The 24,003-nt window shown below is 44.1% G+C and overlaps 1 protein-coding gene across 1 annotated transcript in view; it reads right to left on the bottom strand.

Moving 5' to 3' along the window:
- The window catches only part of abca4b (ATP-binding cassette, sub-family A (ABC1), member 4b), a 125,706-nt gene that overhangs the window by 49,788 nt on the left and 51,915 nt on the right, over positions 1-24,003 (bottom strand). Inside the window, exons 20-25 of the mRNA XM_060829599.1 lie at positions 17,119-17,258; positions 16,046-16,183; positions 6,531-6,716; positions 5,660-5,749; positions 3,383-3,588; positions 1,013-1,052 (exon numbers count right to left, since the gene is read on the bottom strand). Coding sequence (XP_060685582.1) covers positions 1,013-1,052; positions 3,383-3,588; positions 5,660-5,749; positions 6,531-6,716; positions 16,046-16,183; positions 17,119-17,258 — 800 coding nt within the window. The remainder of the gene's footprint in view (positions 1-1,012; positions 1,053-3,382; positions 3,589-5,659; positions 5,750-6,530; positions 6,717-16,045; positions 16,184-17,118; positions 17,259-24,003) is intronic.

Raw genomic sequence — 24,003 nt, 5'->3', positions numbered from 1 at the left:
ATTCTCCTACTTCTTGGATGCTGCCTGACCTGCTGCGCTTTTCCAGCAACACATTTTCAGCCCAGGCTACAATGTTCCAGTAAAAGTGGATGTTTCCACATTGATTCAGATGCCTTTGGGCGATTGTTGGTTGGCTCCATTGTTTTGATGGAAATGGGTTCCGGACCTGTTTCCTTCTTCTCCCTGTGATGGAGATTGCAGTGTCTTGAATTGGACTTGCCTTCAGGCAAAGGTCTCAAGAGAACTGTATATATCTGTAAGTTTGTGCCTCACTGTCAAAGGACCATACAGTCACTATAATCACAGTAAGGTATTGGAACTGACCTGCTCTCACCTTGGAGTAAGAAGTAATGAGTTCAAGCCACATTCCAGGGGCTTGGGCACGATTTTGGCCGATGGTTTGATAAAATGCTGAGGGAATGCCGCGTGGTCAGAGGTACATCATTTCAGGTTAAACATTAAATCCAGACTGTTTACTCTCTCATGTGGACATAAGGGACTTTATGGTTCTATTTGAAGAATAGCATGGAAGGTCCTGGCTGACATTTATTTACCAGGAAAACAACAAACTTGTTCATGTATTTCCTTGATATTTGTTTGGCCTTTTTGGATTGTGTTTCCTATTTTACAACAATGATTACTCTTCAGAAAGTTTATAGCCATGAAGCACTTAGGATGTCCTGAGCAGTATTATTATTTCTGATAACTTTTTAAGGCTTGCATGTAACTTTTTTTTAAAAGGGAAGTGTGTGGAGCCTTTAAATGTTGTTGCGTCAACATGTACAGGTTGTGATGAACAGAGTTGACTTGCATGTGGCTGCAGAATAACATTTGAGATTCTGCACAGTTGCACCTTAGAAGGAACACTGACCCTGAGGATGAGAAAGCTGCTATATAAATGCAAGTTTGTTCACTATTTGTCAGTATATCAATTTTACGAGAAACACATGCTATACCCCAACATGCTCTACATGAATCGTGGGTTTCTGAATTGTCGGAATTGCTTGTTTACCTGCTCCAGGCACAGGATCTTCAGTGGCCTTTAGAAATATCTAAAAATGAGCAAAGAACAGAATTGAATTACAGGTAGTTGTCCATCTCAGCTCTTTCACACAAGAAGATATATTTTGCAGACACTCAATAAAGGGAACATACTCGTCAGCAATCTCACAGTGAGGTATGAAGGTAAGTGCCTGGCAAGTTTAAACATTAGGTGCCTAGTTATTGTGGATTCTCAATATTAAGGTCATTGCAGAATAAATGGTTAACTCAGAGGCTAACTACTGAGCATGCACACAGGACGTCATGAAGATGTCATAGATAGATGACAATCTGAGAGAGCAACAGCAGCTCAGACCACGTGTGGGGGTTGAATGTATATATTTTTTAATTCATTCACAGGATGAGGGCATCGTTGACCAAGCCAGCATTCATTGCTCATCCCAAATTGCCCAGAGGGCAGATAAGAGTCAACCGTGTTGCTGTGGGTCTGGAGTCACATGTAGGCCACTCCAGGTAAGGATGGCAGTTTCCTTCCCTAAAGGACGTTAGTGAACCAGATGGATTTTTCCGACAATTAACAATGGACTCATGGTCAACATTAGACTCTTAATTCCAGATATTTATTGAATTCAAGTACCACCATCTGCCATGACAGGATTTGAACACGAGTCCTCAGAACATTACCTGGGTCTCTGGATTAGCAGTCCAGCAACAGTACCACTAGACCATTGCCTCCCCTGTAGATAGTTAATATTGTATGTTCACTTTGGAATGATCTCTTTCTCTAGTCAAATCTCTTATGTAGAGTACAGCATCTTTTAAAACACAATCTGCAAAAACTCGGGTGAATGACTGGGCGAACGTCCATAGAAGTTCAAGTCTTAATTTAAGAGGCCTCACTTTAACCATGTTTGCTGTTAGAAAAGCAATGATGTCCCATGTGCATGTAACATTCAATTTGTCATTTATGAGAGCATGTGACTCTAGGAGACTTTGCACACAGGTATAAAGGATTCACAAAAGAAGGGAAACCAAGTATGTCTTTATTTGAAAAGATGATTTTTGGTTTATCAATGAAGTTGGAGGCACTTTGAGTGTAGATGCCATTGTAGGTAACTACGCTGGTGGTTTACAGAAAGCGCTGCTTAAAATTCTCACCAGGAGCAGTGAGCCCTGCTGGGTCTGCAGCTTGGATCAAGTCAGCGATAAAGACAGATGAAACAGGGTCCTAGTGGGAAACAGTCCATTGAGAGGCTCAGGTCATTACATTGGGGTGACCCTTTCTGCTATGTCATGACACACCCCATTAACACCCAAGCCAGCAAGCACTCTTACTCCCAGTAACAGTTAATATTGTTTCAGAATTTGACCTTGGAATACCTGCACAGTACTGATTGTGCCAACGTGGAATTCCTTTCCCCACAACATTCCATGGACAATAATCAATTTACTGTTACCAAGATAACTTCCTTGTTAAAACCACCCAGAAGGTGATTGCACAAGGACCATGCAATATGTTTGTAGACTAATAGTCACACACTAGTTGGAATTCTATAAATCCCAGTTGAGACAGTGCAGGAAGTCATGGCAGCTGTGCCTGTACCCTACCTGTTGCCACAATCTGTTTGCCCTTGTGTCAACTCAGTCACTTAATTGGCCAATTAATGGCCTGAAAGTTAGCAATCTTGTTGCCGGGATGGTTGGAGGGGTATGGTTCAAGTACCCCTGTACAATGCCAATTTCCCTAAACCACAGCAATCCTACCAAAGCCCTGACACGTCGGACACTATCCGCTTGCCCCCCAGCTCCTTTGTCAATGCCTGCCAGTCTGATGCCCATCTGGGTTAGTGGCTTCTCTTAGAGTCAGCGAGTCATAGAGCTGTACAGCACGGAAACGCACCCTTCCGTCCATCTCGTCCATGTCGACCAGAAATCCCAAATTAATCAAGTTCCTTTTGGCCCATATTCCTCTAAACCCTTTCTATTCATATACCTATCCAGATGCTTTTGAAATGTTGTCATTATACCAGTTCCATACACGCACCACCTTCTGTGTGAAAAGGTTGCCCCTTGTTTGAGAAGTGTCTGCAGTTCCAGCCAAGACCAGCATTCCTGGTCGCACTGTTGATCAACCAATTCGAACTCCCACCTCGAGCCAACAATGCTGACCGTTGCAAATGAAGACCCAGTTAAGGAGAGGCTGACTCGGAGCCACAGCCTTCATGTAAAATTCAGGCAAATATAACATGGCGTCTCTGCAAACAACACACTGAATGGGCGACCACATTGCTTGACTGTCACGGTTTACAACTTCTAATGAAAACTGCCAAAGAATTGATAAAAGGATCAGCTCCTTATGATAAATAGTAAGCAGTCTTACCTCCTCCAGTGAAGTGTCAGACACCCCAAAGCTGCTGAGGCCTAAATCCTGAAGAGTCTCCTCGATTTCGCGGAAGAGGCTAGCGTAGGCCCTATGTTTGAAATCTTTATTGGGCAGCAGGTAATAAAGCTCTTGACCAACATTTTCCAACAACTTGGCGTCGGGAACATGATGTTTGATGAGATTTGTCAATGCATCTACATCACCTGTATGTGGGAGTACCAACAAAGACTACAGTCAACGGCCATTCATTACAAGTTTACTACAGTCTTTATACATAAAAGGCAGTCAATTCCGATTATTAATTCCGATTTAAAGCACATCAGTGTCTCATATAGTTAGCTACTTGTGTATAACACATAATGCCTACAGCAAAGATCATTATACATGAACTGTAACAGTAATATATAAATGGTATCAGCTACAGCTCAGTAAACCCTCTCAGCCCTGAATCAGAAAGATCCGAGTTCTAGTCCAACTCCAGGGCTTCAGCACAAAAATCCAGTTTGGCACTCCAGTACAGTACTGGGGGAGTTCTGCACTGTCAGAGGAGCTGCCTTTTAGACTAGATGGTAAAATTGCCAACCCTTCTGCCATCAGTTAAATAAATACTTCCAAATCCACAACCACATGGAAGGACAAGGGCAACATATACATGGGAACACTGCCACCTGAAAGTTCCTGTCCAAGCAACTCACCACATTTTGGAAATCTATCACTGTTTCTTCAGTGTCACGGGGCAAAATTCGGGAATTCCCTTCCTAATAGCACAGTGGGGCTGTCTTCACAGCTCATGAACTACAGTAGTTCTAGAAGGCAGCTTACCACCACATTCTCAAGGACTGCTAGGGATGGACAATAAATGCTGATCCAGCCAGTGACACCCACATCCCATGAGTGAATAAAGAAAAAAAGGCTGAGAAGTGATTTTTAAAAAATCTCATTCTTATTAAATGATAAACATGCTCAGATAAAATTTCATACTTGTTACAATTTTAGCATATATATTTATTCTTTCTTCATGAACAGGTTAAAATCTTAACAAAGAGACCTTGGAGTGGTGGTTCATAGCTCCTTGAAAGTGAAGTCGCAGGTAGATAGGATAGTGTAGAAGGCGTTTGGTAAACTTTCCTTCATTGGTCAGAGTATTAAGTACAGGAGTTGGGAGGTCATATTGCGGCTGTACAGGTCATTGGTTAGGCCACTGTTGGAATATTGTGTGCAATTCTGGTCTCCTTCCTATCAGAAAGATGTTGTGAAACTTGAAAGGATTCAGAAAAGATTTACAAAGATGTTGCCAGGGTTGGAGGATTTGAGCTATAGGGAGAGGTTGAATAGGCTGGGGCTGTTTTCCCTGGAGCATTGGAGGCTGAGGGGTGACCTTATAGAGGTTTACAAAATCATGAGGGGCATGGATAGGATAAATAGACAAAGTCTTTTCCCAGGTGAGTCCAAAACCAGAGGGCATAGGTTTAAGGTGAGAGGGGAAAGATATAAAAGGGACCTGAGGGGCAACGTTTTCACACAGTGGGTGGTACATGTGTGGAATGAGATGCCAGAGGAAGTGGTGGAGGCTGGTACAATTGTAACATTTAAATGGCATCTGGAGGGGTATATGAATAGGAAGGGTTTGGAGGGATATGGTCCGGATGCTGGCAGGTGGGACTAGATTGAGTTGGGATATCTGGTCAGCATGGACGGGTTAGACCGAAGGGTCTGTTTCTACGCTGTACATCTTTATGACTCTATGACTTAAATGTTCACCAAGCAACGCTTTATTAAGGTGAACGCCCACAGAATCAGAACCTCATAGAAACTGTTGAGCTGCTTTTGCCAAATCAAGCATGCTTCCTGCTGGCTGACCCTGGGGTCTAACCTCGTGAACATTGTCAAACAACCTTTCTTCCCATCAACACTGAACAGAAAGCTTGTGATGAGGGTTAGGAAATAACAAGGGTGAAGGTTGGAAAGATTTGAATCAATGATGTAACAGAAATGCCATTGCATGCTTGCATAATTACTTGACCAATGCCATCTCTTGGGGGGTCAAGGAAATAGAAATACTTCAAACATTTTAGTGTTAACTAGCAGTTTGGGCTTATTCAGTTTTAGATTGAGAGCAGATGAGATGAGTTGAGATGCTGAGCAATGAGACTCAAAATGAGCCCATAGTTCAGCCCAAACACAGACAGGTAGGAAAGATTGGATGAGCGTTCTTATGGTCGAACAGTACTTGAGCAACACTGATAAAAGCAAGGCAGAAAATGCAAACCTCACCGTCTAATTCCTCTTCTGGAAGGGTTTCATCAATAGGACAACAGTTGGAGCAGGAGCAGCTACAGCCTGTTCCACAGGTACAGGTTGGCTGTGATAGGTTTGTGAGTAAAAGAAAAGCAGAGATCAGATGAAATGCTAACCGCCGCAAATAGCAAATAAAAAGCAATCTAACTACATGGGTTCTAACTGGAAGAAGGATTTGACTTGGACAGGAGAGACCCTTTGATCTTTTTTTAAAATTCTGCTTCTGACCCCATTTCCCCCAAGCTGTATTGTTTCTGCGGAAGTGCTTCCTTTGAGTAGATGCTTTGTGTAATTTCCTGCTTCATTCATGCGAGGTGGTTTAAAGCAACACAGTTCTTGCAACAAATAGGTAGTGGGCGAAGATAATACAGTCCATGCAGACAATTCTAGCTGCTTTGACAACATCTACTTTTATATGAAAGTTGTATTCTGGAGCTATAGATTCTTACCATCATGTGGCTGACCAGGATACTCTCTCACTCTTACCACCAACATTTGGCATATAGTTGCAGGTTGGTTCTCAACTTGCTTCGCACATTACTAACAGCTCCTGGAGTGCGGTTTCAACCCAGAGTGTCTGGCTCAAAGGCAGGGACAATATTCGCCATTCTACAAGAGCTGATGGATAGTGCATGCCTTGCTTATACTGACTAGCCAGGGAAACTCAATTCGGTGGCATGTACATGAAAGATGAAGGTAGGTTTTCAATAGTTTGTTCACAAATAAAGCCTTTGGTCTGACTTTACAACCCAAGAACCTTTCAGGCGCTTTCTACACAGATACAGAGGATATCATCCCTCATGTGTATACACAGTAAGATGCAGATGCATTAATATTACCACAGCATTTTGTTTCCTTTGTTTTGCCTTCTTCATTCTGCGCACTAGGGTCAGATAGAAACCAGAACCAAAACAATTCTTCAGGAACAAAGAGGATCCACAACACTGCAGCTTTCCCTGAGAGATGATTGCGATCCGGTCACCAAGAAGATCTGCTTCATCCATATGGTGAGTGGAGAGAATGATGGTTCTTCCTAAGTGGGAGAGAACATGGAATCTTATTAGATTACTATTAATAGTCAATGCCGTCCACTAGAGGGAGCCTTCAGCCAATGTTTTGGTGAACAAGAATCAATTTTGATAAAGTTTTATCTGTAACGCCACACTAGTTCTCTCTTGGAATGAATTACACGTTTTGTTTGATAATCTCAAAGCCAAAATAAATTCCTGTAACCCAATACTTGAGACCTTTCAAGCTGAGGAAGATTTGAGAAGGGTGAAATGTCTATCAGGCTGCAAGTGCAACACATTTGCTGGATTTAGTCCTCCTAAAATGTTGGGCTGTCATTATCTTGTAGGATAGAAAGTATTTAATCACTCATTGTTTACTGGCGTAGGTGCGTGTACATGTTGCCAAACGTAAAGGTGGGTTGGAAGATCTGGTATCAGCATGTTCTGCCCCGAGGTTCTTTGGCTCTGATTTGGTTTCAACCGTCCTTGCACATTAAGTTACTAATCATTACTGAGAAATCTGTGTTCTAGCTGAGAGATTACATGGCCCCTGACACTGCATGCATATTTCAGCCCAAGATTGGTATGCAAAGCAGCAGCAAGCTGTGGAAGAAAAACCCTCAGGATTTCTCTCAATCTGGAAGACATAATGTTGGCAATGCAAGTATCTCCTCTCTAGAAGGGAAGAGGTTTTTCACCGACCTTTCTGTGATCAGAAGAATACTCCGCCACACTCCTATCAACCTCCCCCCACCCCCGGCAAAGGTTGCCTTATTAAGAGAAAACTCAGCCAACACAATATATGCATGAAGGCTTCAGGTCAGCCCTAACTGGCTCACATAGGTTTAACTATCAACCATGTTGCATTCTTAGCTCTGTGCAAAGTGAATATTAACCTGGAACCCTCCTTGGATGACATCACAGTCCAGTTCAATGAAGGAGGTGACACTTGCGAAACATTATGTTCTAGCCCTTGTTTTGTTCACTTATTGAGACTCATCCCAGAATGCACTCAGACCTACAGGAGAATCTTAATTCTTTTTTATATATACTGCTGGACTGCAAGAGGCTGATGGTGACTAGCACACAGTTACATTGAAAAACATTTGCTGGAACATTGAGGTTCTCAAAAAAAAACAATCTTCAAAAACTGTTGTCATACTCAATGAAAGCTAGTGACCCAAGCTGGAGTAAAACTTCAGAATCAATATTTTGAAATTTCTCCCAGAATCATTTTTAAAAAACAAAAATCCGCAATTAAGTGTTGCCAGTGCACTAAAATTCTAACCTAAAATGATGAAACCACAGCACAACATCTTATGTTATTACTGATGTGTTGCCCAACTTCCTCCAGACTCAACAGGCAGCAGAGTCTGAGAGGAAGCTTTAACCAGAAAGAACATGGTTGAAATTCTTTGACCAACCAATAGTCTCTCTTGAATGGGATGGGTTTCATCAAGAACCCACAAAAGCAGCAACTGTTTATGATTCATTGAAACCTCAAAAATAAGGTGGGGAAAATATCTTTCTTTGCGTAACTGACAGGAATGGTTTAATACAAAAGTACATACCAGGAACAGGAATTCAAAACCCCCACGATTGATTCATTTTAATGGAGGTTAAATTGTGCTGGTAATGTTAACAGTTCTATGTTTTTTTCACTATGTGTACTGTGTAGGTGTGAACTTTCATAACTCAAGGTAAGTTGGTAAACTCCAGCATTGGATGTTTATTGCATGTCCCCAGTTTTCACTACTTCACTGTTGGTAATTGTATTTTCATTGCCTTGGCCCTAAACTCTGGAATGTTAATCTCAAACATCCATGCAACTCTCTGTCTGTGTTTTCCAAACCCACCTCTTTGATGAAGATTTTTGTCACCTGTCTGAACATTTCCTATTTGGCTAGTTATCAAGTTTCATTTGCTAATGCACCTAAGAAATTCCTGGGCAAATTTTAGTATGTAAGTTGGGACTGCAGACACTGGAGATCAGAGTCGAGAATGTGATGCTGGAAAAGCACAGCAGGTCAGACAGCACACGAGGAGCAGGAGAATTGATGTTTTGGGCATAGGTCCTTCACCAGGAATGAGGGTTATGGGCCAGGGAGGCTGACAGATAAATGGAAGGGGGTGGGGTTTAGTGGAAGGTAGCTGAGAATGAGTTCAGTAGATGAAGGTGGGGGGAACGTGATAGGTCAGAGAGGAGGGTGGACCGGATAGATGGGAAAGGTGATGGACAGGTCAGGAGGGCGGTGCTGAGTTGGAGGCTTGGGACTGGGATAATGTGGGGGGAGAGGAAATGAGGAAACTATTGAAATGCACATTGATCCTGTGTGGTTCTAGGGTCCCAAGGCGGAATATGAGGCATTCTTCCTCCAGATGTTGGGTGGTAAGGGTTTGGCAATGGAGGAGGCCCAAGACATGCATCTCCTTGGCAGAGTGGGAGGGGGAGTTGAAGTGTTCAGCCACGGGGCGTTGGGGTTGGTCGGTTTGGGTGTCCTAGAGACGTTCTCCGAAACAATCCGCAAGTTGGCGTCCTGTCTCCCCAATGTAGAGGAGACTAGATCGATGCAACAGATACAGTAGATAACAGGTTGAGGTACAGCTAAATTTCTGTTGGATGTGGAAGGATCCTTAGGACATTGGATGGAAGTGAGGGGGAAGGTGTGGGCGCGAGTTTTGCACTTCCTGCAGTGGCAGGAAAAGGTGCCAGGACTGGGATGTGGGCTGGTTGGAGGGTGTGGACTTATCAAGGTAGTTGAGGAGGGAATGGTCTGGAGTGGGGAGGGGAGGGGAATATTTCTCTGGTGGTGGGGTCTGTTTGTAGGTGGTGGAAGTGGTGGAGGATGATGCGCTGTATCCGGGGGTTAGTTGGGTGGAAGGTGAGGTTCTGTCTTTGTTGCTTTGGGAGGGGTGGGGTTCAATGGCCGTGGTGCACTGGAGGGCATAGTTGACCATGTGGGAAGGGAAATTGCGATCTTGGAAGAAGGATGCCATCTGGGATTATGTAAGGTGGTATTGGTCATCCTGGGAACAGATGCGATGGAGGCGGAGGAATTGGGAATAGGGCAATGCATTTTTACAGATAATAGGGTGGGAAGAGGTGTTGTCTAGGTAGCTGTGGGGAGACACCCGCACCAACCAACCCCACCGCCCTGTAGCTGAATATTTCAACACTCTGTCAAGGACATGCAGGTCCTGGGTCTCCTCCATTGCCAAACCTTAACCACCCGACGACTGGAGGAGGAATGTCTCACATTCTGCCTTGGGATTCTGCAACCACACGGGATCAATGTGGATTCCAACAGTTTCCTCATTTCCCCTCAACCCCATATTATCCCAGTCCCAAGCCTCCAACTCGGCACCGCCCTCCTGTCCTGTCCATCACCCTTCCCATCTATCCGCTCCACCCTCCTCTCCGACCTATCACCTTCTCCCTCACCTTCATCTACCTATCGCATCCTCAATACCTTCCCCCGAAACCCCAGCCCGCACTATTTATCTTGCAGCCCCACGGCCAACAAGCCTCATTCCTGATGAACAGTTTATGCCTGAAACATCGATTCTCCTGCTCCTGCTGCCTGATCTACTGTACTTTTCCAACAAATTTTAGAATGTTAAAAGGACTGTATAAAAGCATACTGTAACAGAAACCAACATACGCAATCTTGTCGAGTCTGAGTGGAATATTGTATGGATATTGTAGTCTGACATTAAATGCATCGTACAGTTTATAAAATAAATTAAATAAATAGAGAGGTTGGTGCAACTTTGTACTTTGTATTTTAACATTTTTATCCAATATATGCCAAATGTAATGTTTTATATATGCAATAGAATCCAATAGTATATACATAGTGGTGTCTTCATTATCTATCTTGTAGAGACTGACATTATTAGGCAATTTTAAATTCCAGAAAAAGAATAGTTTGGTTCTGTTGGATGATAGGAGAAAGTTGAGGACTGCAGATGCTGGAGATCAGAGCTGAAAATGTGTTGCTGGAAAAGCACTGCAGGTCAGGCAGCATCCAAGGAGCAGGAGAGTCGACGTTTCGGGCATAAGCCCTTCCTGAAGAAGGACTCATGCCCGAAACGTCGATTCTCCTGCTCCTTGGATGCTGCCTGACCTGATGCGCTTTTCCAGCAACACATTTTCAGTTCTGTTGGATGATTAAAAGATTAAAAATCTGACCAGCCCCAACCCCACCTATTCCCTGTTTTAAAAGAGACAGAATGATGAGGAGACAATAGATCAGAAGGTGTTGTGGTGTGTCCCCACTTTAATTATGATTCTAATTCTAACCTCAGTCTGCCTGATTTCCTGGATCTCACAAGGAAGAGGAAGTAAAAAAAGGGCTGAATCCATGAGATGTATGTTTTCTACAGCACTGCTTGTGGGGAGGGACAAAGAAAGTTTTTTTTAGGTCTAGCAAACTTAGCAGTAATGCATCACCCCCACTGATCCTGACACCATTCCCTCCACTATGATAGGGACTCCCTGACTGCCATCTATCCCCCTCCAAGCCCGTTCACCATCTGTGCCCACACTATCACTAGGCTTAGACTATCATCTGATACTGTCCCACAACAGACTCATTTCAATCAACCCATCTAATCTACCAGCAGTCCCTCTGTCATCTCCCTTGCTATATCTACATGCTCTCACTGGTTGTGTCCACGTACTACAGGTTGCTGCACCCAGGAGGTAGCTAAACTGATCAATCAGGCTAGTTGTAGATGTGAAACGGACCTCCTGCAGTTCGAATACTGCTCAACACCTACACAGAGATGAGGTAAGGTGATGCCAATATATAGTGGCCACTCCTGAAGCTATGGATGTAGCTGTGCCAGATTGACCTCTCCTTACTGCATAATTGAGGTTAGCCCAATAATATAACTCATTGGTATTCCCAATGCAGAAAGCCCAATGAGGTTGCTATCTGAATTTAACCAGCCTTTTATTGTCATCATGCTGCATTGACTTATTTGGAAGGATAGAACTCCCATGGTCTCCTTTTATTGATTGCCACCATCATTTTGATTGGGCTTCTCATTTTAGCAACTATAGCCGATTTCCAAAACAATCTTTTCAGAATTGAGGGAGTGCTGCATTGTTGTTGGGCTAATACTGATGGAGCGATAGGGGGTGGTGCATGGTGCAGGCTCTGAGAGATGGGACTGCTGCTTGCTTTGAGGCTTGACCCTCAGTTAAACGAATATGTGGCTGATGTGAACTCACAGCACTGGCCAATTGCTGTGAAAACAGCACTGAATAACATGGGAAGTTAACCCCCGCAACATCAATGCAATAGAGGCTGGATGTGGTGGACTGGGTGGCACGGTGGCTCAGTGGTTAGCACTGGTGCCTCACAGTGCTAGGGTCCAAGGTTTGGTTCCCACCTTGGGCGACTGTCTGTGTGGAGTTTGCACATTCTCCCCATGTCTGCGTGGGTTTGCTCCAGTTTCCTCCCACAATCCAAAGATGTGCAGGTTAGGTGAATTGGTCATGCTAAATTACCCATAGTGTTAGATGCATTCGTTAGGGGGATGGGTTACTCTTTGAAGGGTTGGTTTGGGCTGAAGGGCCTGTTTCCATACTGTAGGTAATCCAATCTACTTTATTAATCTTCCTATCTGTGTCTGGTTTATTAAAATCACATGCTGGAAAAGCGCAGCAGGTCAGGCAGCATCAAAGGAACAGGAGAATCGGCGTTTCGGGCATAAGCCCTTCTTCAGGAATGAGGAGGGTGTGCCAAGCAGGCTAAGATAAAAGTAGGGAGGAGGGACTGGGGGGAGGGGCATTGGGAATACGATAGGTGGAAGGAGGTTAAGGTGAGGGTGATAGGCCGGAGATGGGGTCGGGGGGCGGAGAGGTCGGGAAGAAGATTGCAGGTCAAGAAGGCTGTGCTGAGTCTGACGTTTGGGACTGAGAAAAGGTGGGGGGAGGGGAAATGAGAAAGCTGGAGAAATCTGCATTCATCCCTTGTGGTTGGACGGTTCCTAGGCGGAAGATGAGGCGCTCTTCCTCCAGGCGTCGTGTTGCCATGGTCTGGTGATGGAGGAGGCCAAGGACCTGCAGTGGAAGGGTACTGGTTGGTTCGGCAGGAAAGGACACTGACACCCTCCTTCGACTGACTGAACTGGTCCTCAGGCTGAACAACGTCTCTTTCCAATCCTCCCACATCCTCCAAACCAAAGGAGTAGCCATGGGCACCCGCATGGGCCCCAGCTATGCCTGCCTCTTCATTGGATATGTGGAACAGTCCATCTTCCGCAGCTACACTGGCACCACCCCCCACCCTTTTCCTCGGCTACATCGATGACTGTATCGGCGCTGCCTCGTGCTCCCACGAGGAGGTTGAACAGTTCATCCACATTACTAACACCTTCCACCCCGACCTCAAATTTACCTAGAGCATCTCAGACTCCTCCCTCCCCTTCCTAGACCTCTCCATTTCTATCTCGGATGACCAACTCAACACGGGCGTTTACTATAAACCGACTGACTCCCACAGCTACCTAGATTACACCTCCTCCCGCCCTGCCCCTGTAAAAATGCCATCCCATATTCCCAATTCCTTTGCCTTCGCCGCATCTGCTCCTTGGAGGACCAGTTCCACCACCGCACAACCCAGATGGCCTCCTTCTTCAAAGACCGCAATTTCCCCTCAGACATGGTTGACGATGCTCTCCACGACATCTCCTCCACTTCCCGCTCCTCCGCCCTTGAGCCTCACCACTGCAATTGTCACCAGGACAGAACCCCACTGGTCCTCACCTACCACCCACCAACCTCCAGATACATCGCATCATCCTTCGTCATTTCTGCCACCTCCAAACAGACCCCACCACCAAGGATATATTTCCCTCCCCACCCCTATCAGTGTTCTGGAAAGACCACTCCCTCCGCGACTCCCTCGTCAGATCCACACCCCCCACTAACCCAATCTCCACTCCCGGCACCTTCCCCTGAAACCGCAAGAAATGCGAAACTTGCGCCCATCCTTCCCCCCTCACTTCTCTTCAGGGCCCCAAGGGATCCTTCCATATCCATCAGAAATTCACCTGCACCTCCACACACATCATTTACTGCATCAGCTGCACCCGATGTGGCCTCATATACATTGGGGAGACAGGCCACCTACTTGCAGAACGTTTCAGAGAACACTTCTGGGACACCCGCACAACCCAACCCAACTGCCCCGTGGCTGAACACTTTAACTCCCTCTCCCATTCCACCTAGGACATGCAGGTACTTGGCCTCCTTCATCGCCAGACCATGACAACATGACACCTGGAGGAAGAGCACCTCATCTTCCGCCTAGAAACCCTCCAACCACAAGGGATAAATGCAGATTTCTCCAGCTTTCTCATTTCCCCTCTCCCCACCTTTTCTCAGTCCCAACCCTCAGACTCAGCACCGCCTTCTTGACCTGCAATCTTCTTCCTGACCTCTCCGTCCCCACCCCCTCTCCGGCCTATCACACTCACCTTAACCTCCTTCCAACTATCGTATTCCCAACGCCCCTCCCCCAAGTCCCTCCTCCCTACTTTTATCTTAGCCTGCTTGGCACGCCCTCCTCATTCCAGAAGAAGGGTTTATGCCTGAAACGTCGATTCTCCTGCTCCTTTGATGCTGCCTGACCTGCTGCGCTTTTCCAGCAACATATTTTTAAGCTCTGATCTCCAGCATTTGCAGTCCTCACTTTCTCCAAATTAAAATCACAGGCAAACTCCTGAAGTTCTTCATTCAGAACCTAGATAACAATGCCACATTATGGGCTCCATATAAATTACTCCAAAATATAAATTACTCTGAAGGCTGGAAATCTGAAATAAGAGCAGTAATTGACCTGAAATATTTTTATTCTGTTTCTCTCTCCACAGATGCTGCCTGATGTGTTGAATGTTTCTGAGCCTTTATTGTTTTATTTCTGAATCCCACTGTACAATGTCCCCATTGTATAAAAGTTGATCACTAGCCTAAGTGCTCTGCTGTTGCTGAGTAAAATGATATTATGGGTGTGATCACAGCCACATCTGAATAAGCAGCAAGATTGGACTCTCTGGATTAGTACGAGAAATGATAACTTGGCACAGCGGCTTCAGCAGTCTCCAGATTTCAATCATTCATCGAGTCCCAATCTCCAGAAACATCGTCCGAGTGGGAGTCAGACTGTGCCAGATTTTCATCTGTCCAGGGACAAACACCTTCACTCTGTGTAAGCATCCTTGCAGCTGCCAACTATGAACTGATCATATCAATTCATGCAACAGAGAGACGAGGAGGGCAGTGAACTGATACTTTGCTTGTGACCATTGTCATCAAGAGGCTAAGAGACCCATCATTAACACCAAATCTGGTTAACAATCTATTTCAATAAGATGTAATTCTAATACAGCTTTGTCTTTCGTAGGCTCCAGGTATTATCAATGTTTTCTTCCAAGTTCCTTTCTCTCATCTGTTTCTGAAGGTGATGATTTGTGCTGTGTAGTGACTGTATGGGAACTTACAACATCAGAGCTTTGTCTAAAACATTCAAGTGAATGTTTGGCTGTGGGGAATATCACGTTCCAGTCTGATTCTGTCTAATGTCTAATGCCAATAAACCACTGTGCATATTTTTGCTGTTGATCAGGAGCTGAGCTTATACCTTCCCAGTCCTGAAGTCCTATGGCTGAAGTAATTTGAAATCACCCCCTCCCCCATCAACACTGATTTAAGGTAATATAAGACTTTCCTACAATGGGCTGGTGCATTTGATTGATTGATTGTTGTCACATATTATTTGCAGCTGTTGTCACATATACCAAGATACAGTGAAAAGTATTGTTTTGCTTGCTATAGGGGTAGACTGTACCCATTTAAAGTACATCAAGGTAGCAGAACAGAGTGTAGGATACAGTGTTACAGCCACAGGGAAGGTGCAGAGGAGAGATCAATGTTAATATTTGAGAGGTCTGTTCTAAGATCTGATAACACAGGAGAGAAGCTCTTCTGAATCTATTCATATGTGCACTCAAAGTTTTATATCTTCTGCCTGATTTCACAATTAAGCTCTAGGTTCCATGCCTTTTAGTGGTACAGTCAGTCCCTGTTATGCCAAATTCATTTTCAATATCACCTACCCGCCATGCACAAATGCACTGGAATTTGATAAACACAAGGAGGTAAAACTATTTGTAGTGAATGTGATTAAAGTGTCTCTTATCCTAATACATTTGTTGGCTGCCAACGTTTAGAAAGAATAATTGTCATATTACAGGATACAGTATGAGCAGATGTTAATGGTAATTTCCTCACATGCATTAAATTTTCATTCTTGGAATGAATCTGAGAAGCACACTATACCTGCACGATACTTCAATAACAGATCCCAGATGGATCGTCTGGAATAAGGATCTACTCCAGATGTTGGCTCATCCAGAACGATCACTTTCGCTGCTCCAATGAACGCTAAGGCTACTGATAGCTTGCGTTGCATTCCACCTGTTCAGGAACAGCGAAAAACCATTTAAAATGTCAACAATTTCATGTTTTTTATAATACTAATGCCTTGAGTTATGCAAGCGAAGAGTGAACATAGAATCATCAATTCATTGCAGTTATTATCACAGAATGGTAACAGCATCGAAAGAAGCCATTTATCCAGTCAAGTCTGTGCTGACTCTCTGCAAGAAAAATGCAGCTAATGTAATTACCCGACCCTTTCCCCAAAGCCCTGAAATGTTTCCTCTTTAGATGCTTGTCCAACTGCCTTTTGAAAGAAGCTGCTGCTGTAACTGTTACAGGGAATGTATTGTGGACTCTGCCCACTTGCTGAAAAGATACTTTTATTAGTGATAAATTTGTAAATGTAGCATATAATGCAAACATAGTCCTCAAAGATATAGATGCACATAGTGCCACCGCTATGTACTTACATCATGACATATCAGCACTTACTCAGACTTATTGTATGTGATGGAAAAACCCTAAAAAGGACATTTTGGAACAAAGTCAAGAATCACATTTTCTTGGAAAAAACTTTGGAAATTTGGACCTCTTATCGTCAAAAACATGTGCATATTGGGTCAAATTATGTTTTCAAGATTAGGCTCAGCAAAAGGTATCAAGGGATGTGGAGCAAAGATGGATAATTGAAATCAATATAGATCAGTCATAATCTAAAAGGAAAGACTTGCATTTCAATAGCAACCTTTGGCATGTCAGTGTCCTGTAGCATTTTACACTAACAAAGTATTTTTTGAAATGAAGTCATTGTTGTAATTTTGCATACAGCAGTCCCAAACCACACATTAATATTGAGCAGATAGTCTGTTTGTGGTGGAATTAAATGGCAGAACAGAGCTAGATGGGGCCCACCATTTTCTAAAAAGGCCCAATATCTACTTGAGCACGCTTTCGATCGTTCTTGAAATTACCGGATAAACTTTGAGCCAGCTCATCTTTCTTGTGAGGAAGTCCAACCTCATCCAACATTACTTCTGTCTGCTTCTCTGCCTCTTCCGCTGTCTGGCCTTTCAGCTGAGTATAGAATGATATATGCTCTGCCACCGTTAGGCTACAGCAAAGATAAAGATAAGATCAGATTACTCCGCTCACAGTTCCCTTCAAACATTACACTAAGATCAATGTTCCAATCTTACTCGGGGAAAGACACAATCTTCCCCAGGTCAGCATTCCAGGGATTCCCCAATCAGTTCACAGGCTCACACTGATGGTCAATCAGATTCTCAGGCTGATACTATGAGCTTATCTTGATAGATGCTGAAATTCATGCAGACCCCTTCTCCAGAATCATTCTACAGGCCCTGGGCAGTGTAGCAGATGTTGTAGGCAACAACAACATTAACTACATCTCTGGACAGATACCAGGCCTGAAGAGAGCTCTTGCATTCCACAAAGCACCACTTGCTTTTTTACTCTCTGGCATGCTCATCAATGTTTACATAATGGAGAAGGACCTATATCTAAATAAAAGCACATTGCAGCTAGTCCAAGCACATGGGTCAATTTCACTTGGCTTTCTCTGGTGATCCTTAGTCCCAGTGACAGCTGTAACATGCTACATTACAAAGGAAGGAATCCTTTCACACTGAACAAAGTGTTGAATAAAGGTGCAACATGCTGTTTATCAGTACCCACTCAGTGAAGCATCTCAGCGGCACGGTGACACAGTGGTTAGCACTGCTGCCTCACAGTGCCAGAGACCCGGGTTCAATTCCCGTCTCAGGTGATTCTCTGTGTGAAGTTTGCACATTCTCCCCGTGTCTGCGTGGGTTTCCTCCAGGTGCTCTGGTTTCCTCCCACAATCCAAATGTGCAGGTTAGGTGAATTGGCCATGTTAAATTGCCCCTAGTGTTAGGTGAAGGTGTAAATGTAGGAGAATGGGTCTGGGCGGGTTGGGCTTCTGTGGGTTGGTGTGGACTTGTTGGGCCGAAGGGCCTGTTTCCACACTATAAGCAATCTAATCTAATTGGAGTTTATAAATAGAGAAATCATATTTAAAAAGCAAAGAGTTCATAGTGTAACTGTAACCTTTAGGTCACCCTCAGTGGGAACATTGTCTGTAATCCTTAAAATGGACGGCAGGGTGGCACAGTGATTAGCACTGCTGCCTCACAGCACCTGATATCTGGGTTCAATTCCCGCCTTGGGCAACTGTTTGTGTGGAGTTTGCACATTCTCCCAGTGTCTGCGTGGATTTCCTCCAGGTGGTCCAGTTTCCTCCCACAGTCCAAATATATTCAGGTTAGGTGAATTGGCTGTGCTAAATTGCCCGTAGTGTTAGGTGCAAGGGTAAATGTAGGGGAATGGGTCTGGGTGGGTTGCTCTTCGGAGCGTCGGTGTGGACTTGTTGGGCTGAAGGGCCTAGTTTTGCACTGTAAGTAATCTAATCTAATCTCGAGTTCATTGTCCAACTCGATTTGTAACCTGATGCTGATTGGAGTTGGAAGTAAACTGCAGCTATTTTATGTGCCTTCCTTTTACACTTCGTATCGATGCACCAAGCAGAAAATATTAGAGGAAACTTTAACACAGTTTAGAATAAAGCAAAATTGGGAATAATACTTTTTTGTTTTAAGAACAATGGATCCAAAATCCTAACACGGTTTGTTCGATCATAACTGCACCATCTCATCATTTACTTCAATTCCCTGTCTTCGTAGAGACTTAACCCTACTCCTCATGGGGATTAAACTAATGCAGCAGAGGGATGGGAATCTGAATTGTAGTTCCAGTGTACAGGAGATTGATGGTAGTGAGGTCAGGAATAGGTTTACAAGGTTGCGAGAGGGCACTAGCAATCAGGGTGTTGGTTTGAAATGTGTGTACTTCAATGCCAGGAATATCCGGAATAAGGTGGGTGAACTTGCAGCATGGGTTGGTACCTGGAATTTCAATGTTGTGGCTATTTCAGAGACATGGCTCGAGAAGGGACAGGAATGGTTGTTGCAGGTTCCAGGATTTAGATGTTTCAGTAAAAACAGAGAAGACGATTGTTAATCAAGGATGGTATTACAGCAGCTGAGACAATGTTTGAGGACTCATCCACTGAAGTAGTTTGGGCTGTGCTTAGAAACAGGAAAGGAGAGGTCACCCTATTGGGAGTTTTCTATAGGTCTCCAAATTGTTCCAGGGATGTAGAGGAAAGGATAGCAAAGATGGTTCTTGATAGGAACGAGAGTAACAGGATAGTTGATATGAGGGACTTTAACTTCCCCAATATTGACTGGGTATACTCTAGTTTGGATGGGTCAGTTTTTGTCCAATGTGTGCAGGAAGGTTTTCTGACACAGTATGTAGACAGGCCAAAAAGGGGCGATGCCATATTGGATTTAGTACTGGGAAATGAACCCAGCCACGTGTTAGATTTGGAGGTGGGGGAGCACTTTGGCGATAGTGACCATAATTCGGTTATGTTTACAATAGCAGTGGGCAGGGATAGATATATACTGCAGGGAAAGAGGAATAACTGGGAGAACGGCAATTATGATGCGATTAGGCAAAATTTAGGATGCATAGGTTGGGGGAGGAAACTGTAGGGGATGGACACTCTTGAAATGTGGAGCTTATTCAAGGAACAGCTACTGCGAGTCTGATAAGTACATACCTATCAGGCAGGGAGGTAACTGTTGAGAAAGGGAGTCATGGTTTACTAAAGAAGTTGAAGCTCTTGTGAAGTGGAAGAAGAATGTGAGGATGAGGTATGAAGGCTCAGTGAGGGGGCTTGAGAGTTATGTTAGCCAGAAAAGATCTAAGAGAGGGCTAAGAAGAGCCAGAAGGGAACATGAGAAGTTGTTGGCGAATAGGATCAAGAAAAACTGAAAGGTCTTTGATAGGTATATCAGGAATAAAAGAATGACTAGAGTAAGATTAGGGCCAATCAAAGATAGTAGTGGAAAGTTGTGCATGGAATCTGAGGACATAGGGAAAGTGCTTAATGAATACTTTTCATCAGTATTCACATTGGAAAAGGGCAATGTTAGTGAGAATATGGAGATACAGGCTACTGAATGAGATGGGATTATGGTTGACAATGAGGAGGTTTTAGGAATTTTGGAAGATCTGAAAATAGATAAGACTTTGGGGCCGGTTAGGATTTATCCTTGGATTCTCTGGGAAGCCAGGGAGGAGATTGCAGAGTCTTTGGCTTTGATCTTTATGTCATCATTGTTGACAGGAGTAGTGCCAGAAGACTGGAAGATAGCAAATGTTGTTCCCTTGTTTAAGAAGAGGAGTCGGGACAACTCTGGTAATTATAGGCCACTGAGCCTTATTTCAGTGGTGGGTAAAGTGTTGGAAAAGGTTTTAAGAGATAGGATTTATAATCATCTAGAAAGGAGTAATTTGATTAGAGATAGTCAACACAGTTTTGTGAAGGGTAGGTCATACTGAGTTCTTTGAGAAGGTGATAAAACAGGTGGATGAAGGTAAGATGGTTGATGTGGTACATATGGACTTCAGTAAGGTGTTTGATAAGGTTCCACATGGTAGGCTATTGCGCAAAATAAGGAGTTTCAGGATTGAAGGTGATTTAGTAGTTTGGATCAGAAATTGGCTAGCTGAACATAGAGACGTTGGAGTGCAGGTTCATAGCTCCTTGAAAGTGGAGTCGCAAGTAATAGGATAGTGAAGAAAACATTTGGTATGCTTTCTGTATTGGTCAGAGTATTTAGTACAGGAGTTGGGAGGTCATGTTGCGGCTGTACAGGACATTGGTTAGGCCACTGTTGGAATATTGCATGCAATTCTAATCTCCTTCCTATCAGAAAGATGTTGTGAAACTTGAAAGGGTTCAGAAATGATTTACAAGGATTTGAGCTATAGGGAGAGGCTGAACAGGCTGGAGCTGTTTTCCCTGGAGCGTCGAAGGCTGAGGGGTGACCTTATAGAAGTTTATAAAATCATGAGGGTCATGGATAGGATAAATAAACAAAGTCTTTTCCCTGGGGTTGGGGAGTCCAGAACTGGAAGGCATATGTTTAGGGTGAGGGGGGAAAGATATAAAGGAGACCTACGGGGCAACGTTTTCACTCAGAGGGTGGTGTGTGTATGGAATGAGCTGCCAGAGGAAGTGGTGGAGACTAATATGATTGCAACATCTAAAAGGCAGCTGGAAGGGTATACAAATAGGAAGGATTTGGAGGGATATGGGCCAGGTGCTGGCAGGTGGGACTAGATTGGGTTAGGATATCTGGTTGGCATGGTGAGTTAGACCGAAGGGTATGTTTCAGTGCTGTACATCTCTATGATTCTATGAAAGAAGACAGAGGCTGGTGGTTGATGGGAAATGTTCATCCTGGAGCTGAATTGCCAGTGGTGTGGCGCAAGGATCTGTTCTGGGGCCACTGCTGATTGGCATTTTTATAAATAATTTGGAGGTGGGCGGAGAAGGATGGGTTAGTAAATTTGTGATTGACACTAAGGTAGGCAGAGTTGTGGATAGTGCCGAAGGATTTTGTGGGTTACAAAGGGACATAGATAAGATGCAGAGCTGGGTTGGGAAGTGGCAAAATGGAGTTTAATGTGGAAAAGTATGAGGTAGTTCACTTTGGAAGAAGTATCAGGAATGCAGAGTGCTGGGCTAATGGTAAAATGTTTGGCAGTGTAGATAAACAGAGGGATCTCGGTGTCCTAGTGCATAAATCCCTGAAAGCTGCCACCCAGATTGATAGACTTGTTAAGAAGACATATGATGTATTGATGTTTATTGGTAGGGGGATTGAGTTTCAGAGCCATGAGGTCTGCTTCAGCTGTACAAGACTCTTGTAAGGCAGCATCTGGGGTCTTCTGTGCAGTTCTGGTCAAGGCATTGGAGGAAGGATGTGGAAGCTTTGGGAAGGGTTCAGAGGAGATTTAGTGGAAGATGAGGCCTGATATGGAAGGCAGATCCTTCCATACCTTCCTTCTGGTATGGAAGGAAGGCTTACGGAACTGAGGCTGTTTTCACTGGAGAGAAGAAAGTTGAGTGGTGACTTAATTGAGACGTATAAGATAATCAGAGGGTTGAATAGGGTGGACAGTGAGAGCCTTTTTCCTTGGATGGTGAAGGCTAACACAAGGGGAAACAGCTTTAAATTGAGGGGTAATAGATTTAAGACAGATATCAGGGATAGTTTCTTCACTCAGCGAGTAGTCAGGGCATTGAACACCCTGCCTGAAACAGTAGTAGACTCACCAACATTAAAGGCATTTAAATGGGCATTGGACATACATTTGGATAGTAATGGAATGGTGTAGGTTAGATGGGCATCAGATTAATTTCGTAGGTTGGCGCAACATCGAGGGCTGAAGGGCCTGTACTACTTTGTAATGTTCTATGTTCTATGTAATCACCTTTATTGCTTAGAGCCAGAATCATCAGAATGGATGCTTAGGATAATGAACACAGGAACACAAGAACATGAATAGGCCATTTAGCACCTCAAACTGTTCTACCATTCAGTGACAAAAATAGAAATTGCTGGAAAAACACAGCAGGTGTGGTAGCATCTGTGGAGTTAACGTTTCAGGTTTAGTAACCCTTCTTCAGAACTGATGGTAGCTAGGAAAACATTGGAGTATATATATGCAGAAGACAATGAGTGGGAAGGAGTAAACATTAGGTGGAGATGAAGCCCAAAATGAGAGAAAAACAATCAGGCAGATGAAGGAATGGGTAAAGATCAGTCTGGGAGAATCAAAAGTTGCTCATGGGGACCATTACTGGCTGACAATGGTTTATTTATGGTAATGATAGGGCCTGGTATGTGGGGGTTGGAGTAGGGACATGGGAAAAGGTGCTAAAGCCCTAAAATAGTTGAATTCGATATTGAGTCCAGAGACTGTAGAGTTCCCGAGCAGAAGATGAGGTGTTCTTCCAGTTTGTGCTGAGCTTCTCTGGAACACTGCAGGAAGCCTGAGACAGAGATGGTGGTGTGTTGAAGTTGTGGGCAATAGGAAGCTCAAGGTCCTTTTTGCAGCAGGACACAGATATTCCACAAAGCAGTCACCCAGTCTGCAATTTGTTTCCCCACCATGGAGGAGATCATATTGTGAGCAGCGAATGTAGTAGACTAGACTGGGTGAAGTGCAGGTAAAGCGCTGCTTCACCTGGAAGGTGTGTACGGGCCCTTGGATACTGAGGAAGGAGGAGGTAGAGGGGCAGGTATTATATCTTCGGCAGTTGCAGAGGAAGTGGGGGGTGTTGGGAGTGAAGGAGGAGTAAACCAGGGTGTCCCAGAGGGAATCATCCACATGGAAAGCAGAAAAGGAGTGGAGGGGAAATGGAAGTTAATGATCCTCTGAATGTGGATGCTGGTGGGATGGTCTGTGAGGGCTATTGGTTTTGTGAGAAGGAAGAGAAGGTGTGAGATCTAAAGTGTGGGAGATTGGTTGGACCCCACTGAGGGCCCTGTCAACCACAGTCCTGGGGAATCCTTGGTTGGGGAAGAATGTGGATATTTCAGAGACTTCTTTGGGACATTTCACCATTCAAGGAGATCATAGTTAATCTGTATCTAACTTTACACCCCTGCCTTTGACCCATATTCCTTATATCATTGCTGAACAAATATTTATCAATCTCAGATTTAAAATTAGCAACTGATCCAGCATCCACTGCCATTTGCAGAAGTGAGTTATAAACATCTGCCACCCTTTGTGTACAGAAATGCTTCCTAACACCTCTCCTGAATGGTCTGGTCCTACTTCTCAAACTATGCCCCCTAGTTCTAGAATTCCCAACTAGTGGAAATAGTTCATTTTTATTTACACTGTTTTTTTCCTGTTAATATCATGAAGACTTTGAGCAGATGAATAAC

The sequence above is a fragment of the Hemiscyllium ocellatum genome, chromosome 9 (genome assembly GCF_020745735.1).
Source record: "Hemiscyllium ocellatum isolate sHemOce1 chromosome 9, sHemOce1.pat.X.cur, whole genome shotgun sequence".
NCBI lineage: Eukaryota > Metazoa > Chordata > Chondrichthyes > Orectolobiformes > Hemiscylliidae > Hemiscyllium > Hemiscyllium ocellatum.
The sequence above is the reverse complement of the archived record's forward strand: the minus strand, read 5'-3'. Positions and strand labels throughout refer to the sequence as shown.